General features: G+C 50.0%; 2 protein-coding genes across 9 annotated transcripts in view; one reads left to right on the top strand and one right to left on the bottom strand.

The window, feature by feature from the left end:
* Window positions 1-13776, bottom strand: part of trim62 (tripartite motif containing 62) — a 65405-nt gene extending 51629 nt beyond the window's left edge. For both annotated transcript variants that reach the window (XM_033048456.1, XM_033048455.1), the window contains exon 1: window positions 13276-13776. In XM_033048456.1, coding sequence (XP_032904347.1) covers window positions 13276-13680 — 405 coding nt within the window. In that variant the 5' untranslated portion in view covers window positions 13681-13776. The remainder of the gene's footprint in view (window positions 1-13275) is intronic.
* znf362 (zinc finger protein 362) overlaps window positions 13498-14520 on the top strand; it is a 40564-nt gene continuing 39541 nt past the window's right edge. For 5 of the 7 annotated variants that reach the window (XM_033048466.1, XM_033048457.1, XM_033048461.1 and 2 more), the window contains exon 1: window positions 14226-14415. The gene's annotated coding sequence lies outside the window, so the exon portion shown is untranslated. Of the gene's footprint in view, window positions 13627-14225; window positions 14416-14520 lie in introns of those variants that run through there. The other 2 variants (XM_033048462.1, XM_033048460.1) reach the window with 1 other exon arrangement.

Here is a 14520-nt window from a genome sequence, read left to right as displayed (position 1 = left end):
GCGGCTAGCATTGGCAAACACCTTCCATCTCTGTACACTAAGGGTGTGGGGCTAGGGGTCTTTAGAGATACAGCACAGAATCAGGCCCTTCAGCCCACCGAGTCTGCGCCATCCAGCGATCCCCGCACACTGGCACTATCCCGCACACTGGCACTGTCCCGCACACTGGCACTGTCCCGCACACTGGCACTGTCCCGCACACTGGCACTGTCCCGCACACTGGCACTGTCCCGCACACTGGCACTGTCCCGCACACTGGCACTGTCCCGCACACTGGCACTGTCCCGCACACTGGCACTGTCCCGCACACTGGCACTATCCCGCACACTGGCACTATCCTGCACACTGGCACTATCCTGCACACTGGCACTATCCTGCACACTGGCACTATCCTGCACACTGGCACTATCCTGCACACTGGCACTATCCTGCACACTGGCACTATCCTGCACACTGGCACTATCCTGCACACTGGCACTATCCTGCACACTGGCACTATCCTGCACACTGGCACTATCCTGCACACTGGCACTATCCTCCACACTGGCACTATCCTGCACACTAGGGACAATTTACAATCTTTTACCGAAGCCAATAAACCTTTAAACCTGCATGTCTTTGGAGTGTGGGAGGAAACTGGAGCAAACGCACAGACACAGGGAGAACGTGCAAACTCCGTACAGACGGCACCTGTGGTCAGGATTGAACCCGGGTCTCTAGCGCTGTGAGGCAGCAGCTCTACCCGCTGCAGAGCAACTGAAGAGTGTCATGTTAGGAGGAGGAGCAGCGTAGAGTAGGAAGGGGGCTAGAGAGAATAGGAAACTTCAAACTAGAGGGCAGCACAGTGATGCAGCTGCTAGTCACTGCCTCACAGCACCAGAGACCCAGGTTTGATCCCAACCTCAGATGCTGAATGTGTGGAGTTTGCACGTTCTCCCTGTGAGTGTACGGGTTTCTACCGGGTGGTCCGGTTTCCTCCCACATCCCAAAGACGTGCAGGTTTGTAGATTAATTGGTCTCTGTAAATTGTTCCTAGTATGTAGGGAGTGGATGAGAAAGCAGAATAACATAGAACTAGTGTGAACGGGTGATCGATGGTCGGCACGGACTCGATGGGCCGAAGGGGCTGTTATCCATGCTGTATCTCTCAATGATTCCCTAGTGCTTGGTGGCAGAGTGCAGCCATCACTGACAGCTTGGTGGAGCCCTGCCATTAGAGCACATTGGAATCCACAACCTCTCCAAAGCACTTGTTACAGAGAGTGGTCCTAACACAGGGATTAATAGTTCCACCAACACAACATAGGGGAGAACCAGTGGATGTGGTGTATCTGGACTTCCAGAAGGCTTTCGACAAGGTCCCACATAAGAGATTAGTATACAAACTTAAAGCACACGGCATTGGGGGTTCAGTATTGATGTGGATAGAGAACTGGCTGGCAAACAGGAAGCAAAGAGTAGGAGTAAACGGGTCCTTTTCACAATGGCAGGCAGTGACTAGTGGGGTACCGCAAGGCTCAGTGCTGGGACCCCAGCTATTTACAATATATATTAATGATCTGGATGAGGGAATTGAAGGCAATATCTCCAAGTTTGCGGATGACACTAAGCTGGGGGGCAGTGTTAGCTGTGAGGAGGATGCTAGGAGACTGCAAGGTGACTTGGATAGGCTGGGTGAGTGGGCAAATGTTTGGCAGATGCAGTATAATGTGGATAAATGTGAGGTTATCCATTTTGGTGGCAAAAACAGGAAAGCAGACTATTATCTAAATGGTGGCCGACTAGGAAAAGGGGAGATGCAGCGAGACCTGGGTGTCATGGTACACCAGTCATTGAAAGTGGGCATGCAGGTGCAGCAGGCAGTGAAGAAAGCGAATGGTATGTTAGCTTTCATAGCAAAAGGATTTGAGTATAGGAGCAGGGAGGTTCTACTGCAGTTGTACAGGGTCTTGGTGAGACCACACCTGGAGTATTGCGTACAATTTTGGTCTCCAAATCTGAGGAAGGACATTATTGCCATAGAGGGAGTGCAGAGAAGGTTCACCAGACTGATTCCTGGGATGTCAGGACTGTCTTATGAAGAAAGACTGGATAGACTTGGTTTATACTCACTAGAATTTAGGAGATTGAGAGGGGATCTTATAGAAACTTACAAAATTCTTAAGGGGTTGGACAGGCTAGATGCAGGAAGATTGCTCCCGATGTTGGGGAAGTCCAGGACAAGGGGTCACAGCTTAAAGATAAGGGGGAAATCCTTTAAAACCGAGATGAGAAGAACTTTTTTCACACAGAGAGTGGTGAATCTCTGGAACTCTCTGCCACAGAGGGTAGTCGAGGCCAGTTCATTGGCTATATTTAAGAGGGAGTTAGATGTGGCCCTTGTGGCTAAGGGGATCAGAGGGTATGGAGAGAAGGCAGGTACCGGATACTGAGTTGGATGATCAGCCATGGTCATATTGAATGGCGGTGCAGGCTCGAAGGGCCGAATGGCCTACTCCTGCACCTAATTTCTATGTTTCTATGTTTCTAGGATAAGATCAGTTGTATTGCTCTGTCTGAAGAAGGGTCTCGACCCGAAACGTCTCCCATTCCTTCTCTCCAGAGATGCTGCCTGAGCTGCTGAGTTACTCCAGCACTCTGTGAAACATCACCTATCCATGTTCTCCACAGATGTTGCCTGACCCGCTGAGTTACTCCAGCACTCTGTGGCCGTCTGTTGTTGAACCAGCATCTGCAGCTCCTCGTTTCTGCATGGTCTGCCGCGATGGAGAGAAAGAAAGAAAGAATGCAAATCCCAACACTCCCTCCACAGAATAATATTTCAACAGCAATTTATTTCTTCATTCCTCCCCACACCAGGAATGTGTGCTGTTCAGTAACGTGATCCACTGAGCATTAACACAGCACACAAGCAAATGCCCGCCCGAGTAGAGACTAGGTCCTAATATAAACCCCAGAGGTGCAAGGCAGCCATTATTCTATTCAAGCTGCAGCATGATCATGGTTTATCCATGACTCGCTCATTTTTAATTTCTCTCCCTCTCTCTCCCCCTCATCCTTATGTAAATATTATACTGACACAGTGACACGTTCTCAGCTTTGCAGCTGGGCTTAGCAACCAACATTTTAAATTACTCCAACAAAGGAATTCATTAAAGAAAAGCCTCATACACCAGAAAAAACAATTTTCCCGTAAAGCAAGATGGATTGAAGCCAGAACACCCCGAATAACTGGAGCAGAAGGATTATAATGAGAGTGCTGGAGGTATCATGGAACAACACAGGGTCTGTGCCAAATCAAACAGGGGTCTCGACCCGAAACCTCACCTATTCCTTCTCTCCAGAGAAGTTGCCTGACCCGCTAAGTTACTCTGTGTGTCTATCTTCAGTGTAAACCAGCATCTGCAGTTCCTACCTATACCATCGTTTATTTTGCCATCATCTCTGCACGTGATCCATATCCTTCTATTCCCTGCAAATCCACGTGCCTATCTAAAAGCCTCTTATACACCACTATCGTATCTGCCTCCACCAGCACCCGTGGCAGCGCGTTCCAGGCACCCACATCTTGCCCCACACATCTATCTATCTATATAACTAAATGTCCCATCTTGACCACTTCCTGTCTGCGCTGTATATTGATTTTAGAAAAAACGCTACCATATATCGCTATGATTTTTTGGCCATCTTACTCACAGTCCTCCTCCGCTGAGGCAACCCTGAGGATTTTTCCGATCGATGAAAAATAAAAAAGTTATGACTGTTTAAAAATCTTGAGATCAGCTGATTTGTCCTCTCACCTGTCAATCACCACGATGAAGGTAAAGCCCCTTCCCGGAGGGGTGGGGCAGGACTATAAAACCCCGGATGCCTGGACGCGAGTCAGTCACTCTGGAAGATCGCGAGGGAGAGGTCACAACTGTGATTCTAAGCTGTGACTCAACTGAACTGAGTCTGCAATGTACTTGCAATAAATGATTTGTTAGCCTTTACTGACAATGCAATGAGTTGTTTGGCAATTTGGTGGCCTGCACTCTGCTTGAAATGTTATGAAATTGAATTTGGTGGCCTGCACTCTGCTTGAAATGGAATTTCACGGGTCCTACTTAGTCTAGTCTCCATTAAACTTTGCCCCTCTCACCTTGAAGCCATGTCCTTTAGTCTTTGATATTTCCATGCTGGGAAAAAGGTTCAGACTGTCTACCTCATCTATGCCTCCCATAAATAGATGTATGTCTGTCGGATTTCCCATCAACCTCTGGTCAATAAACGACCACCTTTAAACATCAGCCGGTGTCTTCCTTCATAGAACAACTCCCGAAGATAGACGCAAAATGCTGGAGTAACTCAGCGGGACAGGCAGCATCTCTGGAGAGAAGGAATTGGTGACGTTTCGGGTCCAGAACCTTCTTCAGACATGGATAAGGGAAACGAGATATAGACGGTGATGTGGTGAGATAAAGAACAATAATAATAATAATAAATTTTATTTATGGGCGCCTTTCAAGAGTCTCAAGGACACCTTACAAAAATTGAGCATGTAGAGGAAAAACATGTAAGGGGAATGAAATAAATAGTAGAGACATGACTAGTACACAAAGTAAAGACAGAATTCAATACAAAACACAGTATGAGGCAATTAATGCACAGATGAAAAGGGACGGGGACGTGGGGCTAAGGATAGGCAGAGTTGAAGAGATGGGTCTTGAGGCGGGACTGGAAGATTGTGAGGGACACGGAATTGCGGATCAGTTGGGGGAGGGAGTTCCAGAGCCTGGGAGCTGCCCTGGAGAAGGCTCTGTCCCCAAAACTGCGGAGGTTGGACTTGTGGATGGAGAGGAGACCGGCTGATAGAATAGAATAGAATAGAATCTTTAATTGCCACGCAACCAGGGTTGGTGGTATTTGGGTTCGGTACATGATGGTACACTGCTTTTGTTACATACCACTAATAACACAGATCACTGTAATAAAGTGCATCCATACCACATCACAAATCACAAATCTCACCAACAATACATAGTGCAAAAGAACAAACAAAGACCATAGACAAGACACTGTATACATCAAAAGTCATATTATTGTCTGATTATTGGACGGAATTGAGAGTTCTTATTGCTGAGGGGAAGAAACTGTTTTTAAAGCGGGTGGTTTTAGTAGCAAGTGACCTGAGGCGCCTCCCCGAAGGGAGAGACTGAAAAAGGTGATTTGCTGGATGGGAGTTGTCCGAGATTATCTTTTTTGCCCGTAGATGTGGATCTGAGGGACCGTGAGGGTTGGTAGGGGGAGAGGAGATCAGCGAGATATGGGGGGTCCAGATGGTGGAGGGCTTTGTAGGTGAGGACCAGGATTTTGTAGGTGATCCGGTGGGAGATGGGAAGCCAGTGAAGATTTTTGAGGACTGGAGTGATGTGATGCCAGGATTTGGTGTGGGTGATGTGAATGAAAGATATGCAAAAAAGTACCGATGATAAAGGAAGTAAAGGGCCTGTCTCACTTGGTGATTTTTTCGGTGGCTGCCGGCATCATATCGGGGTCACCAAAACATTTTCAACATTTCAAAATCCAGCTGCGACAAAAAAAATGTTGCGACACTTGGAAAAACAAAACACCGCGCGTCAACACGTCACGAATTTCTCAGTGCCAGATACGTCAGTCAATGATGCCAGCAATCGCCAAAAACAAATCGCCACGTGGGACAGGCCCTTTAGAGAAAATCTGAAGTTCGAGAAATCAATATTCAAACCACTGGGCTGTGAGCTATTGCCCTCAGTTGTCATCACTCCAGGTCAGTCAGTCTTCACATTCCTGTACATGGCCGCAAGCACTTTTGATGCCACGCTTCCTTACATAACAGAAATAACTCTCATGGGAAAGGAATCTCTTCATTAAATGCCAGCTGAGAGTCTACAATAAATGCAAGCTGCTTTCCTACCCCCCCCACATAATAAAATCATCAGAACCATAAATGGGGAAGGTTCTGTGAAGTTCCTTGGCTACATTTAAGAGGGAGTTAGATGTGGCCCTTGTGGCTAAAGGGATCAGGGAGTATGGAGTGAAGGCAGGTACAGGATACTGAGTTGGATGATCAGCCATGATCATATTGAATGGCGGTGCAGGCTCGAAGGGCCGAATGGCCTACTCCTGCACCTATGTTCTATGTTTCTATGTTTCTGGAATCTTTTGTCCACGGTGGAAATGTCAATAGATTCGAGGGTGTAGCTTTAAGGTGAGAGGGTTAATGTTTAATGGAAATGTGCGGGTGGGGGGGGGGGGGGGCAAGAGAGGGTGATGGGTGCCTGGAACGCGCTGCCAGGGGTGGTGGTGGAGGCAGATACGATAGTGGTGTTTAAGAGGCTTTTAGATAGACATGTGGGTGAACAGGGAATGGAGGGATATCAGTTTAACTCAGTACTAAGATCGCCACAGACAATGTGGGCCTGTTTCTGTTCTAGGGGCTAATTTACAGAGGCTAATTAACCTACAAACCCGCTCTGCAAAGCCCGGTGTGTACAGAGCAGTGCGAGCTATCTGAAATATGAGAGTCTTTTCTTTATTTAAATCTACGGCGGCTCATGAGGCATTTTATAGTGTGGCCGTTTATATTGTGGCCGCACAAATTAAACAACAATAGAACTGGCAGTTTAACTCTCTCAAGAAAATTCTGAACTGTCTTCATGTCCCTGAATAAAGGCAGCTGTGAAGCACAACAAACAACGAGCTATGAAAGGCAAGGCCATCCTTGGAGAACCTCTCTGTGTGATCACTCCTGCTGCATAGATTCATCAGAATGTAGACAAGACACAGCTTGCAAAACACACTAAATAAATCTGTAAATGCTAAAACGGTTACCTTACTTGAACAAAATTTACAAAACACTTGTCTGATCAATAAAGAGGTCAGTGTTCCCAGACCCAGGCAGAGATTCAGAGGCTTTTTGCCTTTTGGTTCTCTCCCTTCACCGCTCCCAATAACACCATCTCCAGCGGGGTTTCCTTGACCCCCCCACTGGCACGTTGCTCAAATCATACTGTCCACCCAATCCCGGCAGTGAATACTAGTGAGGGTCAGTGAATCGCAGGCACAGAACAGGCCCTTCGGCCCAACTTGCCCACACCGGCCAACATGTGCCAGCTACACTAGTCCCACCTACCTGCGCTTGGTCCATATCCCTCCACACCTGTCCTATCCATGTGCCTGTCCAACTGTTTCTTAAACGTTGGGATAGTCCCTGCCTCAACTCACAGTTACAGGGGGAGTTGGGGTGCCACACACTGATCCCCATTAGCCACGAGAAGCTGTAGGGGAGCCGCCTTCTTGAACTACAGCTGTGCCCGAGGGTTCTACGGCTGGCACCGTTGGACAAGGAGGTTGGTGAGCTCACCTTGGCCACGGGAGCGTTTACACTGTACCTCGATACACGTAACCATAAACTCAACACATTCACGCTCCCCTCATGCTTAGTCCAGCCGAAGCAATACAAACCAGCAATCTAACATCACACCCTAAAGGTACACACTCACCTGTACCTGGAGAAACACACCAAGCCACATTTGGAGCATTGTGTGCAGGTGTGCTCGCCCCATTACAGGATGTGGAAGCTCGGCAGAGGCTGCAGAGGAGGGTTGCCAGAATGCTGCCTGGGCTACAGGGTATTAGTTGGACCGAGGGGCTGGACACACTTGGCTTGTTGTCTCTCGAGCAGAGGCTGAGGGGAGACCCGATAAAATTATAAAATCATGAGGGGCAAAGATTTGGGTCGACAGTCAGAACATTTAGGTGACGTTTCACAGAGTGCTGGAGTAACTCAGCGGGTGAGTCAGGCAGCATCTGTGGAGAACATGGATAGGTGACGTTTCGGGTCAAGATCCCACAACAAATTTGGCAGCTGGAATTTTTGTTGCATTCACTTGATTGCACTTCCCATGTCGTCAGCACGAATAATTAAAACATTAGCACAGGCAAGTTAATGTGACCACTAATGATATATGCACCCCACAAAGTTCCTGACTCCAATCAAAAATAGACATTTCCCTGCGGTGAGCATTGGTAAGCAGCTGCTCAATATAGACAGGTCCCAACATATTAATGGACAGCAAAAATAGTCAGTTGCCACAGTCAGACACTAACAAACAGGTACCAGGCTTAGTTTAGTTTAGAGATACAGCGTGGAAACAGGCCCTTTGGCCCACCGAATCCATGCTGACCAGCGATCCCCGCACACTTACACTATCCTACACACATTAGGGACAAATTACATTTATACCAAGCCAATTCACCCAGCAACCTGTACATATTTGGACTGTGGGAGGAAACTGGAGCACCCGGAGAAAACCCACGCAAGTCACGGAGAAAAAACACAAACGCCGTACAGACAGCACCTATGGTCAGGATCAAAGCCCGGTTTCTGGGGCTGTGATGCAGCAGCTCTACCCGCTGCACCACCATGCCGCCTTGAATTCTTTGAAGTATCAGCCTCAAGTATGCATTGTAGTTGGACAAAGAACGGGTTTAGCAGCAAATAATAGTTATATTAAGGTCACAGGAAATCAAAATAGATATGGGGATAGTTGGCTGCCAAAGATTCTCAATAGTTGAATATTTCAGCCAGAGAGAAACAGATGTTGGATTTGGCAATGACTGCTTCAATCTGTTCCTGCAGACTTGGCTTGACAAAGACAAGTCCGCCTTTCCACAGGAGATGTCAGGTTTCTAACACGGACTGGTGGGTGACTGGAACGTGCTGCCAGGGCTGGTGGTGGAATGTCACCTATCCATGTTCTCCAGAGATGCTGCCTGACCTGCTGAGTTACTCCAGCACTCTGTGAAACGTCACCTATCCATGTTCTCCAGAGATGCTGCCTGACCTGCTGAGTTACTCCAGCACTCTGTGAAACGTCACCTATCCATGTTCTCCACAGATGCTGCCTGACCCGCTGAGTTATTCCAGCACTCTGTGAAACGTCACCTATCCATGTTCTCCACAGATGCTGCCTGACCCGCTGAGTTACTCCAGCACTCTGTGAAACGTCACCTGTCCATGTTCTCCACAGATGCTGCCTGACCCGCTGAGTTACTCCAGCACCGTGTCATTCCAGAAAACAATAGTCACAGCACCATCGTAGACGAGGATAGCATCCAAAATTCAGCGCGTGGGAGAGATGAAACATAGAGAATTGGTGCAGGAGTAGGCCATTCGGCCCTTCGAGCCAGCACCACCATTCAATATGATCATGGCTGATCATCCAAAATCAGTACCCCGTTCCTGCTTTCTCCCCATATCCCTTGATTCCGTTAGCCCGAAGAGCTAAATCCAACTCTCTCTTGAAAACATCCAGTGAATCGGCCTCCATTGCCTTCTGTGGCAGAGAATTCCACAGATTCACAACTCTCTGGGTGAAGTAGTTTTTCCTCATCTCAGTCCTAAATGGCCGACCCCTTATTGTTAAATTGTGATCCCTGCTTCTGGACTCCACCAACATGGGGAACATTTTTCCTGCATCTAGCGTGTCCAATCCTTTAAGAGTTTCACATATATGTTTCTATAAGGTGAATGAAGGTGGAGAGGCTGTTCCACACAAGCAAGCCCCCCTCCTCTGGGCCACAGGAGGTGGGCTGTAACGGCACAGTAGATGTTACGGCTGGAAACTCCCTTGGCTGCACCAAGCATCTTCCATGCTTTGACATGTTTATGAATCACTTACAAATTTATGAATTACAGGCGGTGAAGCTGCAGCAAGTAGGAATTTCATTGTTCCGTTATCATAAGTTCACGTTAATCAGTGGTAGCAGCAGAATTAAGCCATTTGGTCCATCAAGTCTACACCCCCATTCAATCATGGCTGATCTATCTCTCCCTCCTAACCCCATTCTCCTGCCTTCTCCCCATAATCTGACACCAATACTAATCAAAAATCGATCAATGTCTGCCTTGAATATATCCATGACTTGGCCTCCACAGCCTTCAGTGGCAAAGAATTCCACAGATTCACCACCCCATGAATAAATTAATTCCTCATCTCCTTTGCTAAAAGTACGTCCTTTTATTCTGAGTCTGTGACCTCTGGTCCTAGACTCTCCCACAAGTGGAAACATCCTCTCCACACCCACTCTATCCAAGCCTCTCACTATTCTGTACGTTTCTATGAGGTTCCCCCCTCATTCTTCTAAACTCCAGTGAGGACAAGCCCAGTGTCGACAAACGCTCATCATATGTTAACCCACTCAACAACTGGGTGGTTCTTTCCAAGAACAGACAGAGAGGGGTGACATCTCCACTGCATGAGTGAACCTCTTCAGGAGATGAGCTGGTAATCTCTATACCTTCAATCATGTTCCGGGTGAAATACAGACAATGCTTACGTTAGATCAGCCTTCCTTCTGATGCAGGTAGTAACAGGCAGCACATTCCACCGCACTGACACAGACGCACAGAATCTCCTCTGAGACCCACAAAGTCTCTTGCCCAGAGTAGGGGAATCGAGGAACAGGGACATAGCTTTAAGGTGAAGGGGCTAACATCCCTTTTGTCCAGAGATGCTGCCTGATCCACCAAGTTACTCCAGCTTTTTGTGTCTGTCTTCGGTTTAAGTCAGCATCTGCAGTTCTTTCCTGTAACCCAGCTCCCTGGGTTGCTTAGAACACAGAGTGCTGGAGTAACTCAGCGGGTCAGGCAGCATCTGTGGAGAACATGGATAGGTGACGTTTCACAGAGTGCTGGAGTAACTCAGCGGGTGCAGCAGCATCTATGGAGCTAAGGAAATAGGCAACGTTTCAGGCTGAAACCCTTCTGGGTTTCGGCCCGAAACGTTGCCTATTTCCAGAAGGGTTTCGGCCCGAAACGTTGCCTATTTCCTTAGCTCCACAGATGCTGCTGCACCATAACTCAGCGGGTCAGGCAGCATCTGTGAAGAACATGGATAGGTGACGTTTCACAGAGTGCTGGAGTAACTCAGCGGGTCAGGCAGCATCTGTGGAGAACATGGATAGGTGACGTTTCACAGAGTGCTGGAGTAACTCAGCGGGTCAGGCAGCATCTGTGGGGAACACGGATAGGTGACGTTTCACAGAGTGCTGGAGTAACTCAGCGGGTCAGGCAGCATCTGTGGGGAACACGGATAGGTGACGTTTCACAGAGTGCTGGAGTAACTCAGCGGGTCAGGCAGCATCTGTGGAGAACGTGGATAGGCTTCAGACTGAAGAAGTGTCCAGATCCATGTTCTCCATTGATGCTGCATGACCCACTGAGTTACTCCAGCCTTTTGCTGGTTGCAATGTGCTGACGCAGTCAAAATAAAACTGTAGAATGCTGCCAAAACTAGTTTAGGGAAAGGTTCAAGGACTCACCACTTCAGCGTGGGGTGTCTCGTGTTTGGATTGGAATCAAGCCCAAGTCCAAGATCAAGGTTCATCTACAATGCCCAGCTCCCTAGTTCAGTTTAGTACCACATAAACCGAGCTACAGTGAAAAGCTTTTGTTGTGTGGTAACCAGTCAGTGGAGAGACAATACATGATTACAATCGAGCCATTTACAGTTGTACAGATACATGATAAGGGAATAACATTTAGCGCAAGGTCCGACACAGCCTCATGTATACATCCACTATAGATGTCGGTCTAAGGCCGTCTGAAGAGAAGTCTGGACCCTTTATTGTTTCATTGGTCTACCTGGAACATGTGACAATAAAACACTCTCGTCCCAAAACGTCACCCAGTCCTTCTCTCCAGAGATGCTGCCCGTCCCGCTGAGTTAATCCAGCATCCTGTGTCTGGACATGTACGGATCCCGTTTCAGACGCGGCCTGATCGCTGAGTCCACGGGTTTGTGTGTTCAACCCACCACAGCCACACACACACAGCCCCCCACCCCCCCCACACACACACACCCCCACACACACACACACAGCCCCCCCCACACACACACAGCCCCCCCCCACACACACACACACAGCCCCCCCACACACACACACAGCCCCCCCCCGCACGCACACACAGCCATACACACAACCCCTCCCCACACACACACACAGCCCCACACACACACACACACAGAGGCCCCCCCCCACACACAGAGCCATACACACAACCCCCCCCCCCCCACACATACACAGCCAGACACACAACCCCCCCCCACACACACCCATACACACAACCCCCCCCCCCCCACACACACACACCCATACACACAACCCCCCCCCCCCACACACACACAGCCAGACACACAACCCCCCCCCACACATACCCATACACACAACCCCCCCCCCCCCCACACACACACACACACACAACCCCCCCCCCCACACACACACACACACAACCCCCCCCCACACACACACACAGCCATACACACAACCCCCCCCCCCACACACCCATACACACAACCCCCCCCCCACACACACACACAGCTAGACACACAACCCCCCCACACACACATATATATACACACCCATACAGCCCCCCCGCCCCCCACCCCACCCCACACACACACACACACACACACACACACAGATACACACAGCCCCCCCCACACACACAGATATACACACAGCTCTTCCCCGTGGTCTCAGCAGGAAGGTGCCACCACTCTCCCGGCAGCGTTTAATTGTGAACATTTGGGTCAGGTTGCGCGGTGACCAAACATGTCGGTCTTTGTGTTGGAACGTGGGCCCACGCTTCTAAAACCCGGCCATGTAACGTCAGCTCACATGTCGTGTTTAGCTGGCCCCGTCCACACACCCCTCCCCTCCCCTCTCCCTCCTCTCCCCTCCACTCCCCCTACACGGGGTTAGTTAGCTGGAATCACCGGCTTTACACCGAATAAACATGTCAGGCTAAACATGGCTTGTGAGGAGCTACTGTCCCCCCCACACACGGTCACCCCAGTGAAGGGTGCTTGTTGTCATGTGGCCCACATACAACAATGACATTGTTACCGGCAGCAGCACAACACGATATGTGGACATAGTACACTGTAAACTATATATATGCACACATACATTATATATGTATATTCACACACACACAGATACACAGTCATACATTTCCACAGACACAGATAATATATGTGTATATATATACAGACACACGTATACATAGACATATACACATATCATATCGTACACACACGCACGCACGCAGTTCCTTCTACGCCGTGTGGTTGAGGATCTTTGGGGAACATGATACCTGCGGAAGGTACAAAGTGCGACCTGGTCTCCGTTACAGGCCACAGGTGTGGGTGTTGTGGGGAGGTCAGGTGAGGGTTCAGGTGACTTTACCTGGATTTCCTCGTAGGACTCGTCGATGTTAGTGACGTGATGGTGTTGGTGGAGGGCCGGCTGGTCGCAGAAGAAGCAGAGCAGACACTTGTCGCTGAGGCAGAAGAGTTTGGCTCTATCGTGGTCCTTGCAGGCGTGTGGGCCGCGCTGCGGGTGGAGCAGAGCGTGTAGTGGGAAGGCGCTGTACCTCTCCACAATGTTGGCCAGCTTCAGGCTGGGAGACAGCAGCGGCTCGCTGAACGATCGCCGGCACTCGGGGCAGTCGCGGCAGCCGCGCTGTTGGCGGCTCCAGTGCTCAGTGATGCATCGCCGGCAGAAGTGATGCTCACAGCCGAAACTCACCGGCTCCTGGTAGATGCTCAGGCAGATGGAGCAGAGCAGCTCGTCCTTCAGGCTGCCCGCCATGGCGTCCTCTCCCTCTCCTCTCCCTCTCCTCTCCTCCTCCTTCTCTCCCTCTCCTCTCCTCCTCCTTCTCTCCTTCTCTCCCTCTCCTCCTCTCCCTCTCCGCCTCCCCTTCTCTTCCTCTCCCTCTCCCCTCCTTCTCTTCCTCCCCTTCTCCTCCTCCTCTCCCTCTCGTTTCGTTTCCTCCACCTCCTTCTCCTTCTCCCTCTCCCTCTCCCTTCCTCTCCTCTTCTCCCTCTCCTCTCTCTTCTCCCTCTCTCTCCTTCCCCTCCTCTCCCCTTGTCTCCTCTCCTCTATTCGGTTCCAGGAAGTGTCCCCGCGGACCGCACCATGCCGTGCAGGAGGGGAGGAGGGGGGGAGGAGGGAGCGCCGCGCCGTTCCCCGCCCCCAGGATCGCCCCCCTCCCCTCTACCCCTCACCCCTCCCACACTGGAGCCCGGCATCGGGCAGTGAACCCCCCCCCCCGCCCCACAGGCCGGGACACGACCGCCGGCCGCCACTCACTCCGACCACAACCCCCCCCCCCCCCCTCCCGCAGTGGTAGCGCCGCGATCTGTCACACTCACGTTGCTACAAAGTGGTTACAGCAAGGGCTAGCACCAGCGGCCACTCGGCCCACCGGCTACCCCATCCACTGGCCAAGGGCGACCCCCTCCCGTCCCGACAATATCCTGCTTGTAATTCCAACAACTCATCATGTCTTTAATCTGTGTCTTGCCCTTGTTCGTGTCATCAGAGGTCAGTATTGTTCCTCGCGTTTTATATTGAGTACGAGGTTTACATCTTGTGTTGTGCTGTGCCGCTGCAAGTAGCAATGCCATTGTTCTGTCCCTGGCCACGCAG

The sequence above is a fragment of the Amblyraja radiata genome, chromosome 31 (genome assembly GCF_010909765.2).
Source record: "Amblyraja radiata isolate CabotCenter1 chromosome 31, sAmbRad1.1.pri, whole genome shotgun sequence".
NCBI lineage: Eukaryota > Metazoa > Chordata > Chondrichthyes > Rajiformes > Rajidae > Amblyraja > Amblyraja radiata.
This window is presented reverse-complemented; position numbering and strand designations above follow the sequence as displayed.